General features: G+C 41.4%; 1 protein-coding gene across 1 annotated transcript in view; it reads left to right on the plus strand.

The window, feature by feature from the left end:
• Window positions 1-7,094: 7,094 nt before the first annotated feature.
• The window catches only part of MAP3K1 (mitogen-activated protein kinase kinase kinase 1), a 74,975-nt gene continuing 58,741 nt past the window's right edge, over window positions 7,095-23,328 (plus strand). Inside the window, exon 1 of the mRNA XM_044916787.1 lies at window positions 7,095-7,580. Within this exon, the coding sequence (XP_044772722.1) occupies window positions 7,099-7,580 (482 nt within the window). The 5' untranslated portion in view covers window positions 7,095-7,098. The remainder of the gene's footprint in view (window positions 7,581-23,328) is intronic.

Below are 23,328 nucleotides of genomic sequence, written 5' to 3' on the forward strand. Positions count from 1 at the left end.
AAGGGGTCAGAGACTTTAAATTTATTAGAAGCCTATAGCTACCAGCGTGTAAAGGGAGCTTGGAGATGACTGCATTCCTGAATTCTCTTTGTCTCCTTGGGTATGTGAGAGATTTTCCTTAGTTTTCACATGTATAGTTTCTTTTTGTATGATAAATCCATTTAAAATAATGAAAGTTTTAAAAAGTCATTGGGGGGCAACCCCTTTGGGGGTCCCCTCTCTCCTTGGGAGCTTTGTACTATCACTTTGCTATCGCTCAATAAACTTTGCTTTGCTGCCCACCAGTAAGTAAGTAAGTAAGTAAGTAAATAAATAAATAAATAAAAGTCTTTGGAGGTGATTTATATATTTAGGCCAACTGAGTTTTAAATGCATTCTTCCAATTCCTATTACGGTTAATTAATTGATAATAATTCTGCTCAGTTGGTTTTAGTCATATATTATTTCAGTACAGGGAACTGTTAATATTTGTGGAGCACCAGCTAAGTGCTATGCACTTTACATAATTTCAACTTTATTTATTGCTAGCCCCCGTCCTAGTTTGAGTTCCCCTAAAACCAGACGTTGAGACAGGATTTTAACGCAAATAGTTGTATGAGAGGGGAACGCAGGGGAGTGGAGAACTGAGACAGTAAAGACAGCTAATAAAGGTTGTATTTCCAAGCTGGCAATCACTAAGTGTAACTGGAGTTCAATCCTGCTGGGGGGAAAAATCTGGAAATCATTGTGGAGCACACTCCTGAATCATCTCACCCCAAGGATAAGAAATTCTGGTATGTTGATCAGTGTTTAACCAACAGCTCTGGTAGAGGATGGGAGTTCTGATTTGGAGCATTTGCTAATAATTCCCATGGTGTAAATACACTCATCATGGTCAATTTTAAGCTACCAATGTGACATCACTGAACTTGAAGTTGGGAAGACACATGCCCTCCAGGTTCTTATAAACTGATGCAGAGCCGTCTGCAGTACACCACTGCAACACTCGTCATTGGTTAAGGACTGCTCAGGATAGGGGTGTGGGGTCCACTTCCAGCAGCCTATATGGTCAGCAAAGTGACTTCAGAGGCCAGAGAGATGTAGGTGGCATGGAAATCTGGATGATGTACACTGAAGTAGCAGTAACAGTGAGAGGAGAAGGGGGAGGCTCCAACAGAAAATCCCCATGTTTTTGATGACTAAAGTGTGTACAACTTGCCAAAGGTCATGTAGCTAGTAATGGAAGAACTGAGATTCAAACACCAACCTGGCTGATACTGAAGTCTTCTTGGGTCTGCTTCTCCTATCAAAAGCAGTATCACAATGCATTAGTGAACAAAGAAAATTATATTGTATTATTTATGGTAGATTAAATTGTTCTAACAAATAGATCTAAATAAGTAATGGCACAAGACAATAGAATTTTCTTCCCGGGAACAAATTCAGGCCATCTAGAGAGGCTGTCCTCTAGCTAGTCCTTCAGGGACCCTTTCATTCTGTGACTCTGCTATCCCATGGGGCATTGTAGTCATCTGTATCCAGCCAGTGCCATTCCTTTAAAGCCATGGTTCACATTCTATTGATGAGAACCAGTCACATGGCCATATCTAACTGCAGGGACGGCTGGGAAACAGTCCTGGCCGGGCAGCTGCTTCCCAGCTACAACTGTATGGAGCAGATACTTGTTGGTTAATGTTACTTGTGGCTGGAACAAAGGAACAGATACTTGTGGCTGGAGCCAGGGCCTCAGGACAGAGTGAATGGTGAGAGCAGAACAATTAATGGTGGAAAGTAGAAGGAGGAGATAGATTGAGAGGTTCAGGAGGGTAGAAAGCATATCTGCTACTTCAATCCTATGGTATTCTTGGGCCTTGCATGGTGACTAGCACATAGGAGTTAATGCACTTAATATTTGTTGAATGAATGAAAGAAGGAATTTGGATTCTATCCTCTATGTGATGTGGAACCGTTAAAGAGTTTGAGGAGAAGGGACAGAATCAGAACTGCAGTTTAGAAAAATAACTGACAATAGTGCCTAAAATTTATTTGAAAGGTTAACCATGGGAGGTAGAAAGTGATTTACTTATTATATGTTACCAATTTCTATCTGTTGTGATTTTTTATTTCCTGAACACATAAACATGGATATTTTTAATTATACCCCAATCTGGCCTAACCAGGCATTTAGGAGTACATCAAACTCGTAAGTGTTACGTACAACGGCTCTAGGACTGGGCTGCCTAAATCACAGCCACTCACTACATGTGTCTTTTGAGCACCTGAAATGTGGCTAGTCCAGAATGATGTTCGAGATGTTCTGAAGTATAAAATACACACCAGATTTCAAAGATCTAGTACAAAAATAAATGGTAGAAGTTATCATTAATAGTATTTTATATATTGATTACATATTGAAATAGTAATATTTAGGATGTATTATACAAAATAGCACAATACTGTAATTAATTTCCCTTCTTTCTTTTTATTTTTTTAATGCGGCTACTAAAAATTTTAAATCACATATGTGACTTGTATTTGTGGCTTGCATTAAATTTTATCAGCACTGCTCTAGTAGATGCCAATTTTGTATACCTGTTTAGCAGTTTTCACCCCAAAACAATGCAAATCGATTGCAAAGTGAAGTGCAAATGTTGCAAAAGATGCAGAAGTTAATTAAGCCACTGGAAGTGGTACTGAACTTCTCAGCTCACATGTAAAGCCTTTTCACTATAGGATTCAGCAGAGTTGAACCAGCAGACCACAAAGGAAGAGGAAACCAACAAGGACATCAGTTCAAAGAAAGCAACTGAGTATTACAGGAGGACCTTGAGATAATGTATGAAGTCTTCAAATACTTTTTGCAAAAATAATAATCAGAAATAAACCACAAAAGTCAAATGGAGAAAGAACACCTCACCATACATCAAAAACATTAACCAACATGACTCATCGAAAGAATTCAAAGAATCAGTGCAGAGTTGTAAAGGTAGCAGAATTTTGCTAACTGTGAGAGATCAATTTCATAAGCTATAGTTTTATTTTGAAGTAGAAAAACCTAATTCATTTGCTTTTCATTATTTACAACAAAATTTAGTTTCTGATTTTAAGTACATGCAAATATATGAAAAATATTTAGATGGCTGGTTAATAAAAAGCAATCATAAATATGTATATGTTTATGTATCTTTATAAGATATATATCTTAAATATCTTATTTTAACTTAAAACATAAATAACAGGATTTTGTTCTGTATGGTTTTGGTTTTTTTAACCAGTATTTGGCTGTAGGACCTTGGTCTGTTGCGTGTGGGTTCGCTATTTAGAGTTTCATGTATCTATGTCACACATCTCACTGTCTACAATTTTTACTTTTAGTTTTTTAAAGCAAAGCGAGAACTGATAGATACTTGCTTTCCCAATCTTTTACAATTATCCCATCCACAACTAATTTGATAGTTTTTTTTAAGGATTTATTTATGTATGATTTGAGAAAGAGAGGGGGGAGGGGAAGGGGGAGAGGGAGAGAGAGAATCTCAAGCTGACTCCCTGCTGAGCATGGAGCCCAACCCCCGGGGGCTTGATTTCATGACCCTGAGATCATGACCTGAGCCAAAATCAAGAGTTGGAGGCTTAACCAGCTGAACCACACGGGCGCCCCAAGAGAGACTTTTTTCAGTGTCTCACCTTCTTTCATTTTCCAAAACATTTAACTTAGTTTTCTAACGTTCTTTTTGCATTCACATACCCATGTTTTATTAATTTAATAATTTAATAGTGTTTAATTAAATTTCATAAGGACAGTTATAATTGGTATAATCAGGTTTGGGAACAAGTAGGACAGATTTTCCTGGGGCCCACAGTTCACCTGGAGGGAGAAGTGTAGAGGCACCATGAGCATTCATTGTGCTCTGGCGTCCCTCTGCATGTTGTACGCCACACTGGGAATGTTGCTGGACGAGTCAGCTAAGTGGAGGCTGCTTAAGAAACTTTCTACCATAATGTCACCTACACTGTCCTTGTAGGGGGCCAATTACCCCATAAATGACAAGATTTCCTGACTTAGAACATGTAGAAACACCTGGAAGTATGGTGTCTGGAAAGTGGAGAAACCAAATTCTAGCCCAACTCTCCAGCACGTATTCTGTATTAAATAAATATATATAAGCCTAATAGAACACAAGCATTCTCCAGGTTACATCTTTATGTCAACCTAAGACATAGATCTTACAAACAAGCATGAAAACACACACACACACACACACGGATCTGAAATCCTCTAAGAGTCAGCCTGATAAATACCTAATAAAAATATTTGCAGATAGGAATGTTTTATTTAATTTTGTAAATATGAAAAACAACAAATACTATCCTCAGAGAAGAGGAAAAATCCTTGCATGTGCATGGTAGGGGCTAGGTGTTTAATAAATATATGATGAATGATGTACAGTCTGAAATATTTCTGCCGGTGCATACTAAATCTGCTCATTCTAAGGTCAGTGATATTTATACACAACCAAGAAATGCACCAACATTAAACTAGATACTCCAAATTAACGTGTGTAGGAACTGAAGTGTGACGATTCCCAGAAGCACTGTGTAGAAGCAGTGATCTGTAAAGGACCGGCATAAAGGTTAGCGAAGTTTTCATGGCATAAATGTAATCATTGCAATGCTTGTATCTAAGAAAGGATAGAAAAGAGCTTGGGAATAGTAACTGGAATTTTCAGTGCACAAAACAACCTTTGAAAAGACACAAGTCTCCTTTATGCCATTAAAGGAATCAAAATAAGGCACTTGAAGATATGCATTTGAGCAGTAACATAAAGCAGGAGCCAACAGCACCAAACCAGAGCTAGAGTCCTAACCACGCTTAAGACAGAGAAACTACAGTAGCCATCCCATGGGTTGGAGACTTTGTATTAACATATGACAGAGGAAGAACATCCTTTGCAGTCAAGCATATCCTTTGATTATTTCTCTCTCCCTCTCAAAAAAAAAAAAAATCAGTTTGTCAGTGTACAGATGCATAATGACAACCCAAATATTTACATAAAAGATCAAGGGCAAAATGACTTAAAGCATCAAAAACTCGGCAAAAGACCAGTACTGGGGTTTCTCCATGGTGGTGTGGAGAACTGGGGCTAGTTGACAGTGTTGTGTTTGGTACAAATAAAGAGTTTTGCTGGAATCTTGTTCTACTTTGCTACTATGGCCAAACTTTAAAACTGGAACAATTTTGAAAGGCTAAGGGCGTCCACTTGCTTTTCTCATTTACAAGTACCAGAGTATGTGTATGCCATTTAAAGGTTTTTCAATCTAAATAGGAAAGACGAAAGTTGATCCTTTTCAATTTAGGATTTGGTGGGTGTGGCAATCTGGGAAGACCTGGGAAATAACTAGTGTTTAGCTTGGATGATACACTTGGCAACCATTAAAAGAGTGTATAATTATAGCCTAAATGTAGACTTCAAATTTTAACAGATTTATCTAAACTTTCCAAAATTTGTACCGTTGAATGTAACTATCTAAAACTATCTTACGGCAGATGCAGCAGTATTCAAAATATTGAGCTAATATAAAATCAATACCATTTTTAAAAATCCCTCGAATATCACCACCCTCCTCAGTTAACATTTATAGTCGGGAAGGAGACTCTCATTTTACCTAGTTTCAAGAAGTCAAATGAATTATTTTGTAGACAGTACTGACTTAACGTCTAATTCTATGAACACTGACAAGATAGCGCTCCTTCTGTTCGTGAGGAACCCTCCCCCCCCCCATGTCTTAATTAACGTGCACAAAATAAATCTAGGGATGCATGTCCCTGGTTGTGGGAGGTTTCCCCTCACAGACAAATCAGCTCGAGGAAAAGAAGAGAGGGGAGAAATAAACGCCACACAGAAGCTCTACTTGTCAGAAGAAAGGTCGAAAATCATTAACATGTAAATGGTGCTTTTTTCATTCCAAGGCTCTGCTCCGCCGAGACTGCCCCAAGGACTGGAAGGGTTCGGAACGCCACGTTAGGCAACTCGGGGGGACTGCAGGGGTGGGGGCGGATGGAACCCGGACGGTGACCCGACCCTGCCGGGAAGAAGGACGTGCCGCCAGAAGCATCGGATTCGGGGAGGGCCAAAACCTGGCCGAGGATGACATTATCGAGCACTTTCTGGCACAGCCTAGGTTCCTTCCCCTGACATGCTCTTTGTGGCCCTGTATACTGCTGCCTTTCCCAAAAACAGCGGAGGGAAAAATAAAGATGTACAAGGACTTCCGCCCCTCCAAGTCTCTCTCTAGCGAGGGCGGAGAAAGAGGTGAGAGGGATGTCCCAAATCGGTGACTTCAGGTTGTGAACAAGAGATCCCAGGAAACTTTGAAATTTTTATTTGTAGCTCGTGTTGGGGGAGAGGAGGACAAAAGAGGAGAAAAGGTTTTTTTAAAAAACTTTTTGGGGGGGGGCGCGGCTGCACGTCTGCTAAATACTGGGTTTCTTTCGCTTTGCATCAGGCGACAACCCAGGGCGCCACCTGCGCGTCCCGCGCGGAGTGGGGGAGGAGGATTGGTCCTCGCCCGGGTTCCCCGACGCCCACTGCAAAGGGCAGTGAGAATGACAGACCGCAAACCCTCTCGCCTGCATCCCCTTCAACGCACTACACACCTAAGTTCGAACTGCAACTCTCGTTGGGCGACCTCCCGACGAACCGGGCCGAGATTGCGGCGGAGAGGAAGCGGCGCACTGTAGCCGCCGAGGCTCCTCCTCTCGCCGGTGCAGCCCGGGACTACCTGGCGCCCAGCGAGTGCAGCACGTTAAGCCCAGGGCGCCTTTGCGGCGGTTACGTCCCAGCCCATTTCGCCGGCCCGCGCGCGACGCCGGGCGCACAGCCCACTCCTTCCACCTGCTCCCCGCCATCCCACCCCCCCCCCCCCCCCCACCCACCCCGGGCCGGAGCCGGTGCGCCTGCCAGACCGTCCAGGCCAAGCACCCGGCGGGCCCTGTTCACGCAGTTGGCGCAGGCGGCTCTACGCTAGCGGCGCAGCGCCCGCCGGTCCGCCCTCCCCCTGCACTCTCCCCGCCCCCTCCCTCCCTCGCAGGGGCCGAGCGAATGTAGCCCGCGAGAGAAAATGGCGGCGGCGGCGGGGAATCGCGCCTCGTCGTCGGGATTCCCGGGCGCCGGGGCGGCGAGCCCCGAGGCGGGCGGCGGCGGAGGGGCTCTCAAGGCGAGCAGCGCGCCCGCGGCAGCCGCGGGACTGCTGCGGGAGGCGGGCAGCGGGGGCCGCGAGCGGGCTGACTGGCGGCGGCGGCAGCTGCGCAAAGTGCGGAGTGTGGAGCTGGACCAGCTGCCGGAGCCGCCGCTCTTCCTCGCCGCCTCGCCGTCGTCCTCTTCCACTTCCCCGTCGCCGGAGCCCTCGGAAGCGGCGGCGGGCGGGAGCGGTTTCCAGCCTGTGGCGGTGCCGCAGTCTCACGGAGCCGCGAACCGTGGCGGCGCCCACCCTCTGGAGCCCGCGGCCGCACAGGACAGCGGCGCCCCGAGCCCCGCGGGGGCCGAGCCCGGGGAGAAGCGGACGCCCGCCGCCGAGGCGCCTCCTGCAGCGGCCCCCGCCGGGTGAGCAGCGAGGCCGGGACGCGGCGAGGACTTGGGGGGCGGGCGGACAGACGAGGGCAATGAATGAACCCCGGGCACCGCGCACTGCGTCCCGGGGCTCCGCGCAGCGAGGCTGCGCGCCGCTCGCCGGGATCCGAGCCCTCGGGCACCCCCTTTGACCCCTCCGGCGTCGGGCGGCGGCCCGGACCTGGCCTGGGGGACGGAACGGGGACCCGGGGCGGGACGTGCCGGAGAGTTTGTTATTGTTTGCAGACATGTGACAGGCGTGCGAGCCGCGCTGCAGGGACCCGTTGAGATAAGGTGTGGGGCCCCGGGCTGGCTTTGTGGGGCTCCCGGAATCGGGACTCTCCGAGGTGACCCGGCGCGGGACCCTGGCGCTGCCCTAGGGGCTGGGCTGGGGGGCGGGCAACAGCCCGGCGGCGGCGCCCCCAGACGAGAGTCCCGGGATCGCTGGGGGTGAGGCCCGAGCCTGCAGACAGGCGGTGGTCAAAAAAGGGGCGGGGTGGGTGCGGAGCCCAGCCTTAGGCCGGGTAGGGGGGGCTGGGGCGTCGGGAAACGCCGTGAGGTACACTGGACCTTGACAGGCAGAGCCCCTCGTCAGGTACCCGGGCCCGCCCGGGAGCCGGCCGAAGGCAGTACGGCCGCAGGGCGCTCCGGGTGCAAGGCTCTGTAACGCCTGTCAAAGCGGTGTGGGCGGGCGGGCGAGCGAGCGGGCGAGCGGGCGGGCTACAAACTCGGGGACTTGGAATATTTTAGGACTTGGGTTTTCTCATTGCGTCCCTCAGGGGCTCTACATGTTCTTGGGAATGCGCGCAGCGCCACTAAAACTTGAGTGACTTCTGTTTGGAGTTTGAATTTGGCCTTTGAAGTTTGCATTTGGCGGAGTGGTGTAAGAGCCAGGACCGGATGTGTCAGCCATTCAGTTTCAAAGCAGTGGTGACTGCTCCCCGCAGCCTCTCCGGCGTGGCTGGGGACCGCGGCTGGGGTGCGGTGCTTCCTGCTCGTGCAGCTGCGCGGGCTACCCGCCGGCTGCGGGATTCCAGGGACTACAGACAGTGCAGTGGGCTTCGGCTCAGATAGTCCTACGTGCCTATGCATTACGGTACGTGTAAGGTAACAGACCAGCCGTTCTTGGCCTGACACTTTTTTGGCAACTGGAAATCTTTATGTTAAAGGAAATTCTTTTAAGTGTGACAGTCGTAATCCTTGTTTTTAGGAAATCTGACTAGTGTTTGCACAGCGTAGTCTTGATGAGTATTTTGAGTTGCTGGAAATGTTTTCGTGATAGTGAACCATTGCCCTGTAGAGTTTCCTGACCTTTATTCTGGGTATTTTAAAGACTGTATCTTATATTTGTTTCCCTTGTGAGACGAATTTGACAATAGGAATCCTTGGTTTGGGTTAATTATCTAAAGTGCTTCGGCACTTTCTGAGCTTGGTATTTTTATTTATTTAAAACCACAGTTCATTTATTACCAGGAAGTTGCACACCCCACCAAAAAACAAAAAACAGAAAACCCTAAAAATTATGGTCAACACTGTGCCATGGCAATCTCGAGAGGGAAGGAGATTTGTGGCTGTGATAGTTTTCTGTGTGTGCACTTGTAAATATAAGTTAGTGTTACAAGAGCTAAGTTTCTCTACACTTTCCTGCTTCTGTGAAGATTGGATTAAAACCTCACTAGAATAATTCTTTGAAGGCAGTTAGTACTACAAATGAGCTCCAGATAAAAATATTAAACCTTAAATTTTAGAAGTTAATTTTATCTGTTCTTATGAGAGCAACTTTTTGAATACAGTAAATAATTTAGTGTCAGCATTCTAGTCCTGTTGATGAGCTATGACTATAGTAGAGGAGCAGCCACTGTAAAAATAATGTATAGAAGTTGTTTAGAGTTGCCTCCACACAAAATAAGACTAAGGTGGAGGCAGATAGAATTGAGGAACTGGGTAACCCATATTTAATTTTTGCATGTTATAACATAGGTGGTTTTGCCCTCTTAGTTGAAGGAGTGGATTATAATGCAGTGTGTGAAATCAGGAGCTAATCAGCATAATCATTTTTAAAAAATGAATTTCACTAGCCAGAATGCTGTTTGTTCACCCCAAATGTAATACCTACAGACTTCGTTTATAGTAAAATGTTGATTCTCTAAGCTTGAAAATACAGTGATTTTTCCTTCTAGTTCCTTGTCTGTGGGGTTGAAGTTCATTTGCATCTATTGGTATAAATACTTTGATTATAAAGAGTTCAGTGAACTTTACATTTTACTTTTTTGACAGTTTCATTTGTACTTTCTGGAGAAAAATATAGCACTGAGATTTTGAAGTATTTTAATGTTTCAGGAGTAGTATGGGTCTGGAGTTCCCTTCTGTCTAAAGACCTGTTGTATTTTTAAAAGAGAGTTCTATGATTTTTAATTTCAGAATTTCCTTCAGTTTTTTTGATCTTTAGATGTAGAAACTGAAAATGTGGAAAATAAATTTGTGAAGTATAAATTGTGTAAGTTATATTCATATTAAAAATAAAAGATTTTATGTCTGTCCCTCTCCTTTAGGGTAATAATTGAAATCAATGAAAGTTTTGTGCCTGTAAGTGCCGCCCAAGGGTTTGGAATTTTAACTTATATTACAGAATTAGGAACTTTTTCTTCCTATTTATTGTTTTTGAAGAAAAATTACAGTGTTACTTTCCATTGAACAGGCTGTTGTGAGTTTGGTAGATATAATTACTCTATCCTATTTTTGTAACTTAAAAAAACCCTAACTATCAATTTGCTGGCCCCATGAAAGAACAAGATATGCTGTACTTGTTAATGTTAGTTTTTGTTTAAAACTAAAGCCATTTCATAGGCTGCTTTTATATCCTCATATAGCCCCCAGCTTTCACTTCCTTTTAGAAGCTGCTAGGTTAAAAATATAATTTAGTGACTTTTTACTAGAGGAGATATAGGAACATTATTATCTAAAAATAAGTTGTAAAAAATGAAGTTGGTGATTTTATGAAACAATAGAAGTAGTTACATAAGGTAACTTATGTGAATGTGTAAGTTTCATAGTTATGAATTGTCTACAAATTCTATTTTAAATCAGGTAAGAACATTAATGCATTCTTCATTATACTTAACCTTATTAAATGTAATTCTGAAAGAAAAATATCAGAGCTATAGTTGTTGCCAACTTTTGTTTTATTTTCATATCTGATTTTGGCAAGGGTGACTGGTTAACCAACATTCCTTAATGTATGATTTCCAGTACATTATAATAACTCCATTTTGTTAGATACAAAAACCAGGAAGTAGCCCTGTTCATTGATACTCTTTCCTGTCTTCTATAGCACCTCCAGCATATGTTGCATGTCTTAGAAATGGTCATTGACTTACTGACTTGAAGATTTCAAAACATGGAAAGAAAGGAGTGTTCTTTGTTTTCAAGAGAGCAAAATAACCAGCTACAGCTTGCCTAGGCTGTCTGCTCATCAGTCCTTGACACTGGCTATAAGCATTCCAGAAGAAGAAATAATGGGGTGGCAAGGCAGTTAATGGTGAATGGATTCCCCTGAGGGAAAATATAGGGCATTCAGAAGTGCTCTGAGTGAGAAAGGACAACTTTTGCATTTGTTACCCATTTTCTTGGGTTGAGAGGTATTTCTCTATAAAGAAGGCAATAGAAAAACGTGGCATGGAACAGTAATGGTCTCCAGAGGCTGCTTAAGAACTACACTATATTGCACCTCTAACCTTGGGAACACTTTGCCTATGGTGGTTTTCCTCAGTCCTTTCCCCTTCTTGTATGCTAAGTCAAAAGTTAGAGCTACTTAAAAATGTAAATGGGTAGAAGATTAATGTGAGGAAATGTGCAGTTTTAGGAACAGACCCAAGTTGTCTTTAACAAATAATTTAAGAACATTTTTAAACATGAAAGAAGTAAGCAGGAACAGAATTAAAGTAAATGGTTCGTTGCAAAACAGTGAGATTAGTCAGGTGCTCTTCTTATAGCAAGATTATAAGAGGATTTTAGCTGTGGCTAAAACATGTTCATTGAGTATACAGATATGTTTGGATTCCTTTTATGTAGTCACCTTTCTTGCCTTCTGCAGGTCAGGCCAGTTTATATAGTATCTCATTTCATTATCACTACAGCCCTCCAGGGCATTGTAATTTCTGTTTTCAAGAGAGGGAAACTCATTTGTGATGCTAAAGCTCTGTGATCACATAACTAGAAGACAGAGCCAGGTCAGTCTGACTCCACAGTTCATTTCTTTCCACCATCTATGCTGCTTTTATTTTTCCAAATTAATAATTAAATTGATAATTTTTAAGGAGGAATTTGTTCTGCAGGAGTCATAATAAACATAATAGGTCTCTACCCAGTGCCATTGCCAATATATTTGTCTCTTTATATGTATATACTGGATAGCTTTCTGTAACCTGGCCTTGTATATGTAATACAAGTAGACTGTACTTAGATCACCTTATTGTGTTAGGCAAGGAGAATAATTGATTCACGTTGAGTGTTAGATTTTTTTGATTTGTGCTGTATTATAAGTGGAGGGAATTAAAGAAGGTGAAATTAACATCACTCATGAATCTTAATCATCACACATGGAGAGAAATTCTTCCAGTACAGTTGTACCCTGCTCCTTTATTATTTTTTATTTCATTCATCCAAGGTTTACAGATCTCTACAAGATGATGGTCTGGGTGGTAGAGAAAAAGATCATTGATGCATGGCCTCTGTTTCTCTTGGTAGGTTCTAGTATGAACGTGTTTAACAGTACTATATTAAGTGCTTTAAGAGAGATGGGAATACAGAGAAACTCCCAGATTAAAAACTAGTGCCCTGAGTCTCATCCACAATCTTCCACACTATATTCCTATAGTGAATACAGTGTTATCTCCCTAACTTCCTGAGGAATTAATTGGCCTTCCAGGCTAGTAGTTAAGGGTGGTGGCTTTGTTCTGCTTTCTGCTTGTATGTTTGGGCTGCTAGTTTTTGCTCCTTTCCTTTGATCTCTTTCCCCTTTCTTAGGACAGGTATATGCTGTAGTTTTTCTATTTCCAGAGTAATGGAAAAAGGAATCTAGATATAGATTAGTTTCAAACTATTTCTGCCTACGCTCTTAAGAGGAATATGTACAGAACTGCGAGTTCAGATGTGTTTTTTTTTTTCCTTTCTTGAAAGAGAACATTAAAAGGGGGTATGGAGAGCAAGGAACTCAATATATACCAATGGTGGTTTTAAAATTTAGTCTTTATTATTAGTAACAGCAACTCTGCTAGTTAAGAAAACGTTAGGGGATGCCTGGGTGGCTCAGTCGGTTAAGCATCTGCCTTCGGCTCAGGTCATGATCCCAGGTTCCTGGGATGGAGTTCCGCATGGGGCTCCTTATTCAGCAGGGAGCCTGCTTCTCCCTCTGCCTGCCGCTCCCCCTGCTTGTGCATGCTCTCTCTCTCTGACAAATAAATAAATAAAATCTTAAAAAAAAAAAAAAAAAGAAAGAAAACGTTAGGAAATGTCACATATGCTCTAGAATGTAAGATAATCAAAAAAATATCCTTATCTTCATTTACTCTATGGCATATCATAGTTGGTTTAGTTAGGTATGTTTAGGTATGGAAGGGAGTTCTGTATTATTAGTGATTGAATCCTTTGGAATACCAGTCTGGTTAGTTTGGTTTAATAGATTGAGATGTCAGAGTGCCAAGAACTGTTGAGTTATTAATACCCACCAAGCATATATTTCTGAGTACAGTCTGACACCCAGGAATTATTAATGAGGCCATCGGACCTCTTGAAGACTGGGGGAAGTCCTTGGAGCTTACACAGTGCTGTAGTTAGTGCATTAACTAAGTTTATCACATGAAAATATAGTGATGATGAGTGTATATGGAATAAGGAGAGAGTAGATACTGGGTGGAGACTTTGCCCTGACAAATAGACATGATCATTACCTTTTGTTATTGCCTAAATATGTCACTTAACTGATATATTATCAAATAATCTTCAACTGGTCCTACAGCATTCTGATTCTAAATATCCGTTATTAACAAATGAGGAACTCTGTCTTACTATTTATTCCACTGCCTAGTACCTAGACTAGTGTCTGACACCCATGAATATTAGGTGCCCATAAATGTTAGGATGAATTAATTTTCCCGAAGTGGTTATTTTTAAATTACTATATCTGAAGATTACAATTTACTTTGATGTGATTTTAATCATCGTCTAGTTTAAGGCAAGTTTTGAAGGTAAGAACTGTTTCTTATGTTGATAGTAGCAGTAGGTGGTATTTAGCAGTCAGTGGTTGATAATATTGACTGATTTTATATAACGTAAAATTTAAAATAATTATTTTAATAGCTAAGTGTAGTTACAAAGTAATTAGAGTCATGCTCAAACTGTCAAATACTGAGAAAATTGAGTTTCTGATACTTGAAGTGACTAGTTATTGGGCTAATGGGTAACCTTCCTGATTTTCTTCTTAACCTTGGCAGTTCTTCCTTGGTGGCCCATCATCACCCTCTGGAACATAAATATTAAAAGATCCTTAGGGTGCTCCTAGGGCCTCTGTCATTTTGTCTTCTCCATTCCCACCATTAATGCCTCTAGATAGTTATTGACCATTCACAAGTGATTGCAGAATTTGTTTTCCTAGCCATGACCTTTCCTAAACTCTAGACCTACACCTAACTGTGTGACATAGCCATACTCAGATATCTAAAATAAAATTCAGGGTTTTCCCTACACCTTGTCCTACTAATATATTCTCTGCTCATGAAATGGCAGAACCAGAACCTAGGAGTTACCCTTGACCACTCCTTGTATTTAGTCCACCATCAGAGCCTGGGGATTTGACCCTGTTACCACATCCCAAGGCCAGACTTGGATGGTCTCTTACTTGGACTGATGTAGTAGCCTCCTGACTTGCTCCCTGTATCCTACTTTCTCCCTTCCCATCTGTTCTCCATATTATATGGCCAGAGTGATCATTTTAAAATGTTAATCTGATTATAACAATGTTCCTCTAGAAAAGTAAGTAAGATTAAGTATAAAAACTTTCAAAAGCTTGCCATTTGGTTAAAGACCAGAGAATCCTTATCATGCCCTACTCAATCCCTGCCCTGTCTGGCCCTTGCTGCCTCTCCAGGCTCATCTCAGATCACACTTGCCCTTGTTCTCTGCAGGATTGCCTTCTTTCATTTCTTCAAACTCAGCACACCACCTCCTGCCATAGGGCTTTGGCATGCACTGCATGCTCCCTCTGCTGGAACACTTTCCCCAGTCCCAAGTCAGCACTTCATTGTTCATATCTTAGCTCCCTGATAGCTCTTCAGGGAAGCTCTTCTTCCCTGATCTCCCAGACTGGCTTCACAGCACAGTGTCCTTACTCTCAATGTTGTGATTTTACATTTGTTATCTCATCTGATAAATGACTGTCTTCTCCAGAAGACTGTAAGGCCTGAGTGGGCAGTGCCTGTGGCTGGATAGCAACCCAGCACCTAGCAAAATGCCTGGCCCATAGTTGCCCATTGGTAAATATTTGTGGAATAAATGAGTAAGGATAATAATGACATGAAAAGTTCAACCTCATAGATCATTTGTTTAACACCTTTGGGCAGACGTAGTCTAGGTCCTAGGTGAGACAGGATTTCACAGCAAAAGCCTAGATGATTGGTGTGGCCTAATTCTCAGTTTGTGATAGATTCATTGGGAGGTATCTGGCCTGTAAGACCTGCCAAGTGCCTTGAGTGAGGTAGGACAGCTTAATGTGGCATGGAGGAAATAGCTATATAGTAGTCCATGCCTCCCCTTTCCATGGTTTCACTTTCTGAGGCTTTGGTTACCTGCAGTCAGTCACGGTCTGAAAGCAGATGATCCTCCTCCTGACACGTCATCAGAAGGTCATTAGTAGTTTAACGCTTCATCACAATGCCTATGTCATTCACCTCACTTCATGTCATTGTGTAGCCATTTTATCATGTTACATCATCACAAGAAGGGTGAGTGCTGTACAGTAAGATTTTTAGAGTGACCACATTCACATAACTTTTTAAAAAGTATATTGCAATAATTGTTCTATTTTATCAGTTATTGTTACTTTCTTACTGTGCCTAATTTATAAATTAAACTTTATCATAGGTATGTATGTATAGGAAAAAACATTGTATATATAGGGTTTGGGACTATCTGCGGTTTCAGGCATCACCTGGGGTCTTGCAATGTGTCCCTAGTGGATAAGGGGAGACTGCTGTACTGCGTGATAATCTGCTATAGGTTTGAAGAGTTTACTATCTGTATGTGATTCTTTTGCACTTACTAGGGAGGTGAAAATGGGTGTGTATGTATATTTATGTATATATGATATCTATACTCAGGTTCATATTCATATATACATAAAGGTTATGCATTATAATTCATTTTTTCAAATTCTCAGAATGTTATATAAGCTCAAGATGCCATTTTAGGGTTCTTGTCCCTTGAGTATTTATTTCTTGAGTATATTTATGTATATATGAGTATACATATGCTCAAAAAGGTGTTATGCATTAATGTAATTGTTCTCTTTCAAGTACTTATAATGTAATGTAAACTTAAAATACCACTTCTGGGATTCTTGTCCCAATAACCCTACTGTCATGCAAAATTAATTTTTTATTAATATTAATTCATCTTGGAGTAAATAGAAGTTCACGTTTGCACTGAAGAAAAGATTTGCTAAGCAAATACTGTATGAAATTTTAGGAACCAAGAGGCCACGTAACAGAAAACACTTAAAGTTTACTGGTGGTAACTAAATCCTACAGCCTCCCTTATCTGGAACATGGTTTAGCACTAAGAAGTAAGGAAAAAGGCTCTCAGCCGCCAAAGGGCCTGTAACGAAATCTGTCCTTTGAAGTTCTTTGATTTTACGCTTAACAAGAGTTTCAAGGGCATTGGCTCAGGATTCACTGACACTTATTTAAGATATTATTCTTGTGGTCTTGTCCATTTGGTGTCCCCAACACACAGTGATCAAAAGCAGCCAATTAGAAAGACTAGCAGTACGAGGAAGAGACAGGTTCCCTGATGGCCGCAGTATAGACAGAGAGACTTGACGGCAAGAGAGGAGAGGGAGGGAGAAGAGGACATCACAGCATTGCTGTCAGGGGACACCTGGTGTGGGAACATTCATTTCCACATATCTGGATAGCTTCTCAGATTATAGATTTATTAAATGACAGAACTTTCCACATTACTTTTTGGGTACCAGTTTCCTTATGTAGAATGAGTGTGATCAGGATTGTTTGTTTTTATAATGGCGAGTGTGGCTCATCATTACAAGCTTGTGTTTCTGTTTACTCAGTGAACTGAATTAGAAGGCCTGTTATATTTTAAGTAGGATTTCCATTCGAGATAGTTGTAGAAAGTATTTTGATCCTCAAAATGGTAAGCTTCTAAGTTACCTAGAAGAGGTAGTCCTATGGCCTTGAATAAATGAAGTGTTCTTTAGAATTGCATAAAATTGGAGGGTACTCAGTAGAAATGTCGTGTGGATTGTCTGTATGGGAAAATCTTTTTTGCTTTATTTGTGGGACCGAGTCATTTTATACCCTGCAGTTTCTTTAAGATGCTTATTAATCACCACCACTGGTATACACTGACCTTTGTCCTAGTGAGACTGTGAAGAGTCAGGCAGTAAGCTCCAACTTTGTAACATTGATCAAGTTACTTGATGACTGCAAGTTTTTTGGTTTAATTACTTCAAAAACATTCTTCATGTCTGTTTGCTCTAAGATGAAGAGTGTGTTGAAACAGACATTTCATTTCTTTTTTCTCCTTCAAGATAATGAGTTGGCTACATCTCTTATTTTCTGGCTTTCTGTTAGTATTCTTAAATTCTGCTTGTGTAATAAGTAAGATTCTTTTTTATATTTTATCTATTTATTTGACAGAGAGAGAGAGATAGTGAGAGCAGGAACACAAGCAGGGGGAGTGGGTGAGGGAGAAGCAGGCTTCCCGCCAAGCAGGGAGCCCGATGCGGGGCTCGATCCCAGGACCCTGGGATCATGACCTGAGTCGAAGGCAGACGCTTAACGACTGAGCCACCCAGGCGCCCCATAAGTAAGATTATTTTCATTGAAACTTAAATTTTATAAAAGATGTGACAAATTAATGTAGATATTAATATTCCTGAAAAAGTTTTAGTGTTTTAATCTAAATTTATTTTGAATTTTGAAAATATGTTTCAATTACTCTGGTACACTGACATCTCCAGGCTGTTGTATGAGGTCCTCATGTTTCTGGGATTCAGAATTTATAGTATCAAACCTCATTAATAAAATTATTAGACAATCCTCTTGAAAGCAACAGAACAATTTTTTTTTAAAACTTACATCTTTATCATTTAACAAAAAGGACTGTACATTGTAGACTACTATAGGCTTTGCTTTTTTCTTGACAGTATTTTGTTATCTTGATACACATAGAGCTGTCTTTTTAATGACTGAATAATATTCCATCTTATGAATGTCACATTAGTCAGTTTCCTGTTTTTAGACATATATAGTTTGTTTTTGGATTGTTAAATTAAGCTTCAGTGACTACCATTGTATATACATTTTCATATATTTGTGCATCTAGTTCTATAAAACAAATATTCAGAAGTGGAATTGCTGAGTCAAAGGACATGCATATTTAAAATTTGATTCTATAGCTGAAGTGCCCTGTCAAACATTGTACCAGTTTATATTTACCTCACAGTATGTGAGACTGCCCATGGCCCCACATTTTGGCCAACATTGCATATCATCAGTCTTTCATTTTTTGCCAGTTTGGTAGATGAAAGATGGTTTCTTATCCTAATTTACATTTCTTAGCTTTTTAGCATCATTGTACAACTTGTCCTATTTATTATCAGTTTCATATTTTTTGGTATATTTCCTTTCACACGTGGGTAAGAATTGTTTATTTTTTCTTACTGGTTTGTAATCATCCTTTGTATATTAGAATTTTAGCTCTGACATGTATTGGAATTGTTTTCCTCCACTTCTGTGTTGTGAGTTATGAATTTCAGTTATAGTATTTTTCCATAAAGAAGCTTTAATTATTTTTTCAAATTTCAGTTCTTTCTTTTCATTATTTCTGTCTAGGTCTTATAGAATGGCCCAGAGATGCAGTGCTGAATTGTACCTAAGAGTACAGATGCATGAATTCTAATCAGAGTTTCACCACTATCAAGTAGGGTAACCGGACAGTTACTTAGCTTCTTTGCACTTCAGTTTTCTTAGCTGTGACATGAAGATACCACTTCGTAGTTGTTGCAAAGACTGTGTGTTTGTATAGTTCTTCAAACAGTGCTTGGTGCATGGTAAACACTGTATAAGTAATAACTATTATTATTCCCAAGTGCAGAATTATATAACAATTCACCAGTGTTTTCTAATGTTTTATGTATTAAAAATATATTTTTATATATTTATTTGAGTGAGAGAGAGAGAACATGCGAGGGGTGGAAGGAAAGGGAGAGAGAATCTCAAGCAGACTCCATGCTGAGCGCAGAGCCTGATGCAGGGCTCAGTCTCACGAGCCTGAGATCAGAACTGAGCCCAAACCAAGAGTCAGATGCTTAACCAACTGAGCCACCCAGGTACCCCTATTTTTATGTATTTTTAAAAAATACTTTAACCTTTGATCCATCTGAAGTTTAAGGGGTGACAGAGGGCTCTAACTTAATTTTTTCCAAATGACTAGGTGTTCCAGCACTGTTAATTGACAAAAAAAATCCCCTTTATCATATACTAAATTTTCAAGCATTTGGAAGTTCCCAAGTATATTTCTTTATTCCAGATCTTTTTCTTACACAAGGGGCCTAAACTCCTAAATAATCACATTTCAAGTTTTGTACAAAGATTAAAAGAAAGTCACTGACTAAAGAGAAAGGATATATTAGATTATTAACTATATGTTTGCTGACTCGTTCTGATTAATATTTTGGTTCCTGAAATGTCTTAGCTTCAGTGACAGAACCCTGCATCCAACTGCCTCTGGGATAGCTTCTCTAGAAGGTACAGCTCTGGCAGGCACTGCCGCTGCCATGTGTCCAAACTGAATCCCTGTCCTCCCCAGCCTTCCTATCCTCTCCCTTAGATTTCTTGGTTGTTTGGGATGCCTGTTGGTAATTCCTGCCACCGTCCCCCTAATTACTGTGCTCTTACTCTACTGGCTTTCTCATCTTCAGCATCCAAGCAGTCTCCACTTCTAGTGTTCCCAGTTCTCTGCTAGCTTTGGAATCTACACCACAGCTGCTAACCCGGGGTCACACCACTGTCACCTCATCCCAGTTCTTGCAAAGCTTCCTTTGTAACTAGTCTCCTGCTTTTAGACATGTCTTCCTGTCTTTTCCCCACACTGCAGTTAGAGTGGGGCTTCTACAATGCAGGTCTGACCGTGACACTTCTGTCCATGAAACTTTCCTTCATCCTCAGAATGAAGTCCAGACTCCTTATTGTAGCTCAGAAGCCTCTGGTGACCAGCTCTGCTCCCCTCTTCACTCCCTCTTCCAGGACACCCTGCTCCAGACATCCATGTTCCTCCATGTTCATATTGTTTTCTCAGCTCGCCCCTTTTTTCTCAGTGTGCTGTTTCCCTTATCTGGAATACTCAATTCATCTCCACTGTGAGATGTTTTTAAATATGTTTTTATTCCCTTTGCAATAAAGAATTATTGGTATTCTACTAAATATAAATGCGGCTATTTGGAGAAGTCAGTACTGTATTGTGAATTCTGGTGAACTCTTTAGTTTAGAGTTCTTCAGTATCTGAATTAGATTTGCCACTTTTAAACCTCTTCAGTTTTTCCTCTGTCACTGCATACATGGTCATGTCTTACTGAACGGCAGTGTTTACAAAGAGTTGTTTGGAAAGTATACATTATTGTAAAGTGAGTCAGATTTTTCCATTTGTATTAAAATTTCAAAGGTGCAATGTCAGGAAAATATTTTGGTGCCATACAGTGTATTGCTGTCTTTGAGAATAATCCAAGACCATCTCCAGTCAGAGAACAAACATGCTCCAGTGCTGCAAGCGCAGGGCTTGACTGTGTCGGGGCAACATGATCACAAGGTTTACATCGGCTGCCTGGCCTCCTCAGGCAAGGTTCCAGGGAGCTAATGGGCTATAGGAAGACAGGCATGTCAGATGTGGGGTCATTTGAAATCTCTTTTTGTCTGGTCTGTGGCTGTTCTCTCTAGAGAAACCAAAGGGCAGAGTAGTGAACATGCCAGGGCGAATGCCCATTGCCAGTGCTCTTATGCCCCCTGATGCCACCACTGTCTGTGCCTTCAGGAGCACTCTGAGTGACTGCTGTGAGCCAGGCACCAAGGTTCTAGGAACCCAGCAGGGATGATGCCTGTGAAGGAGTTTAACAAGGTAACAGGCTACTGATGACAGGGTCTGTGCAGGCCTTCGTCAGCAGGGAGTGAGGCGGGTATAGGGAGGGTATTCTGGGAAATGGGAGGTCTGTGCCAAGTCTCAAAGAATGCAGAGTTGTTAAACAGGTGAAAGGGGCTTGCGGGAGGTTTTATGACCGGGGTGGCAGAGTTTGGGGGAGGAGGCCCTCTGCTGACATGGAGAACTGCAAGTATAATTCAGATAACTCTGTCTGGGTGGAGAGCAGGGTGTAGATGGGGCTCAGGAACGAAGCTGGGGACTGTCCAGAGAGCCATGCAGAGTTCTCTGCTTCCTTATTGCTCCCACTGGCCAACCCTTAGATCTTTGTGCTTAGGACAAAATAAAAAGCTTTTGTAGTTTGACAGGCAATCACGGTGTGCTAGGAAGTGGGTCAGGAGGCGCAAAGGAGTTACATCAGAGCTGGTGCAAGATAGTCTGCAGCCACAGGTCTTTGCACTGCCAACAGCTCCCACAGTTTCAGAGGTTCACGGATTCAGAGGTGTTCTCTTGTAAAACAAATTCCATCCACTTTGATCCCGCATGTGGTTTTGGAACTGCCCATTTGTATTTCAGAGACGACACAGTGTAGTGATTAGGAACCTGCGTCCTAAGAGTCAGACCTTTAGCCACTTACTACTATTGGACTCCAGGGAAGTCACTTAACTTCTCTGAATTTCAAATGTTCTACCTCAAAAATGGTGTGAGCGGAGTGATTAGATGAGATAATGAAGCATGATTCTTGACCCAGAAAACTACTCAGTAAACATTAACTGTCAATAACATCACTGCAAATAACTATGAAGACTCACTAATTAATACTTTGTACAGATGAGGATGAGGTTAAGAGACTCAAGTTTACCTTACTAGTTGCCATTAGTTTAGCAAAGGTAGTGTGTATAGAATATACATCATCTTGACAGCAAGTTATTTTTCTTCATTATTTTGAAATTATTTGCTAGAATAATGGAAAACACAACCTTCAAAACTGTGTGATGTGGGATAAAGCATATCATTGCTAGTACATAGATCAGGGATCTCATCACTTTGTGAGGACGTAAGGCTGGTCTCCTGGGTTTGGTTTTCTCATCTGTGAAAAGAAGAGATTGACTTACATAATCTCTTGGTTCCCTTAAAGCTCTAGCAACTTTCCACTAATTTAATTGGAAAATTACCTCTTGTGACTATATTTAGTTGTAATTATTGAAACAACAATTCGTTTTTGAACTTACCACCTCTTGGAATTTTAAACCTGGATATCAACTCTGAGGAGAAATTCAAAGGAGAATTAATGAAGGCTCAGAATAAAGAAATCATATTTGTTAAATGATGAGAAAATACTTATTTTTTTAAAGCCTATAACTATACTGGGAGAATAGTATTTTGCAAAGTGGAGAGAAATTAGGACTGAGTAGTTAGCATGTTTGTGTTTAACAGATTCTGTTAGAGAGGAATTTTGAAAATAACTTTAAATCTAATTTTTGGGGGAGCCTGGGTGGCTCAGTCGGTTAAGTGGCTGCCTTCAGCTCAGGTTGTGATCCCGGGTTCATGGGATTGAGCCCCACATTGGGCTCCCTGCTCAGTGGGGAGCCTGCTTTTCCCTCTCCCTCTGATGCTCCCCCGCTTGTGCTTTCTCTCGCTTTCTGTCAAATAAATAAATGTTTAAAAAAAATAAATCTAATTTTTGATAACTATACTGTTAAAAATTATCTTTCTTTACTTCAGTTTTAGTTGTATAAGGATGGATATCCCCAGGGATGACCTCTAATAAGCAAATTCCTGCTTGGACTTTTTCCTGTGTTTATAAAGTTCTTTCCATAAATGCAAATATGTATACATACTTTCCTTTTTAGTTAAAACTTTAAAATATGTTGTTTGGTGACACTTAGTTGTATTGTTTCCTGATCATGAAAATTCAAACTTAGTTGTAGTGGGCGGGGTTCTTTTCACATAATTTGAATAGAGTTGGCAATTCTTAGTAAGTATGAATTTCACTGTGAATTTTTTTTTAATCTAATAATTTGGGGCTCAAGTTCTAGGAAAAGTTGACTTTCAAGTAGATTTGGAATAGGACTTTTTAACTGACTTAATCATTTGTGATTGTACCAACTTGAAGCATATCCACAGAAAACTCTCTTGCCCATTGCTATTCTTCATACACAGAACTGAAGCTGCTTCTAATTCATTGCTGAGCACATCCAGCACTAATGACTGTTCGTTTAGATTCCTGGTAGTGAGGAATACCTGACCCTTCCTGCTTCCATCACAACCCATACACTTAGTTCTGAATGTTGGGATCAGTTATTCACATATTTGGGAG

This window comes from Neomonachus schauinslandi, chromosome 7 (genome assembly GCF_002201575.2).
Source record: "Neomonachus schauinslandi chromosome 7, ASM220157v2, whole genome shotgun sequence".
In the NCBI taxonomy this organism is placed as follows: Eukaryota; Metazoa; Chordata; class Mammalia; order Carnivora; family Phocidae; genus Neomonachus; species Neomonachus schauinslandi.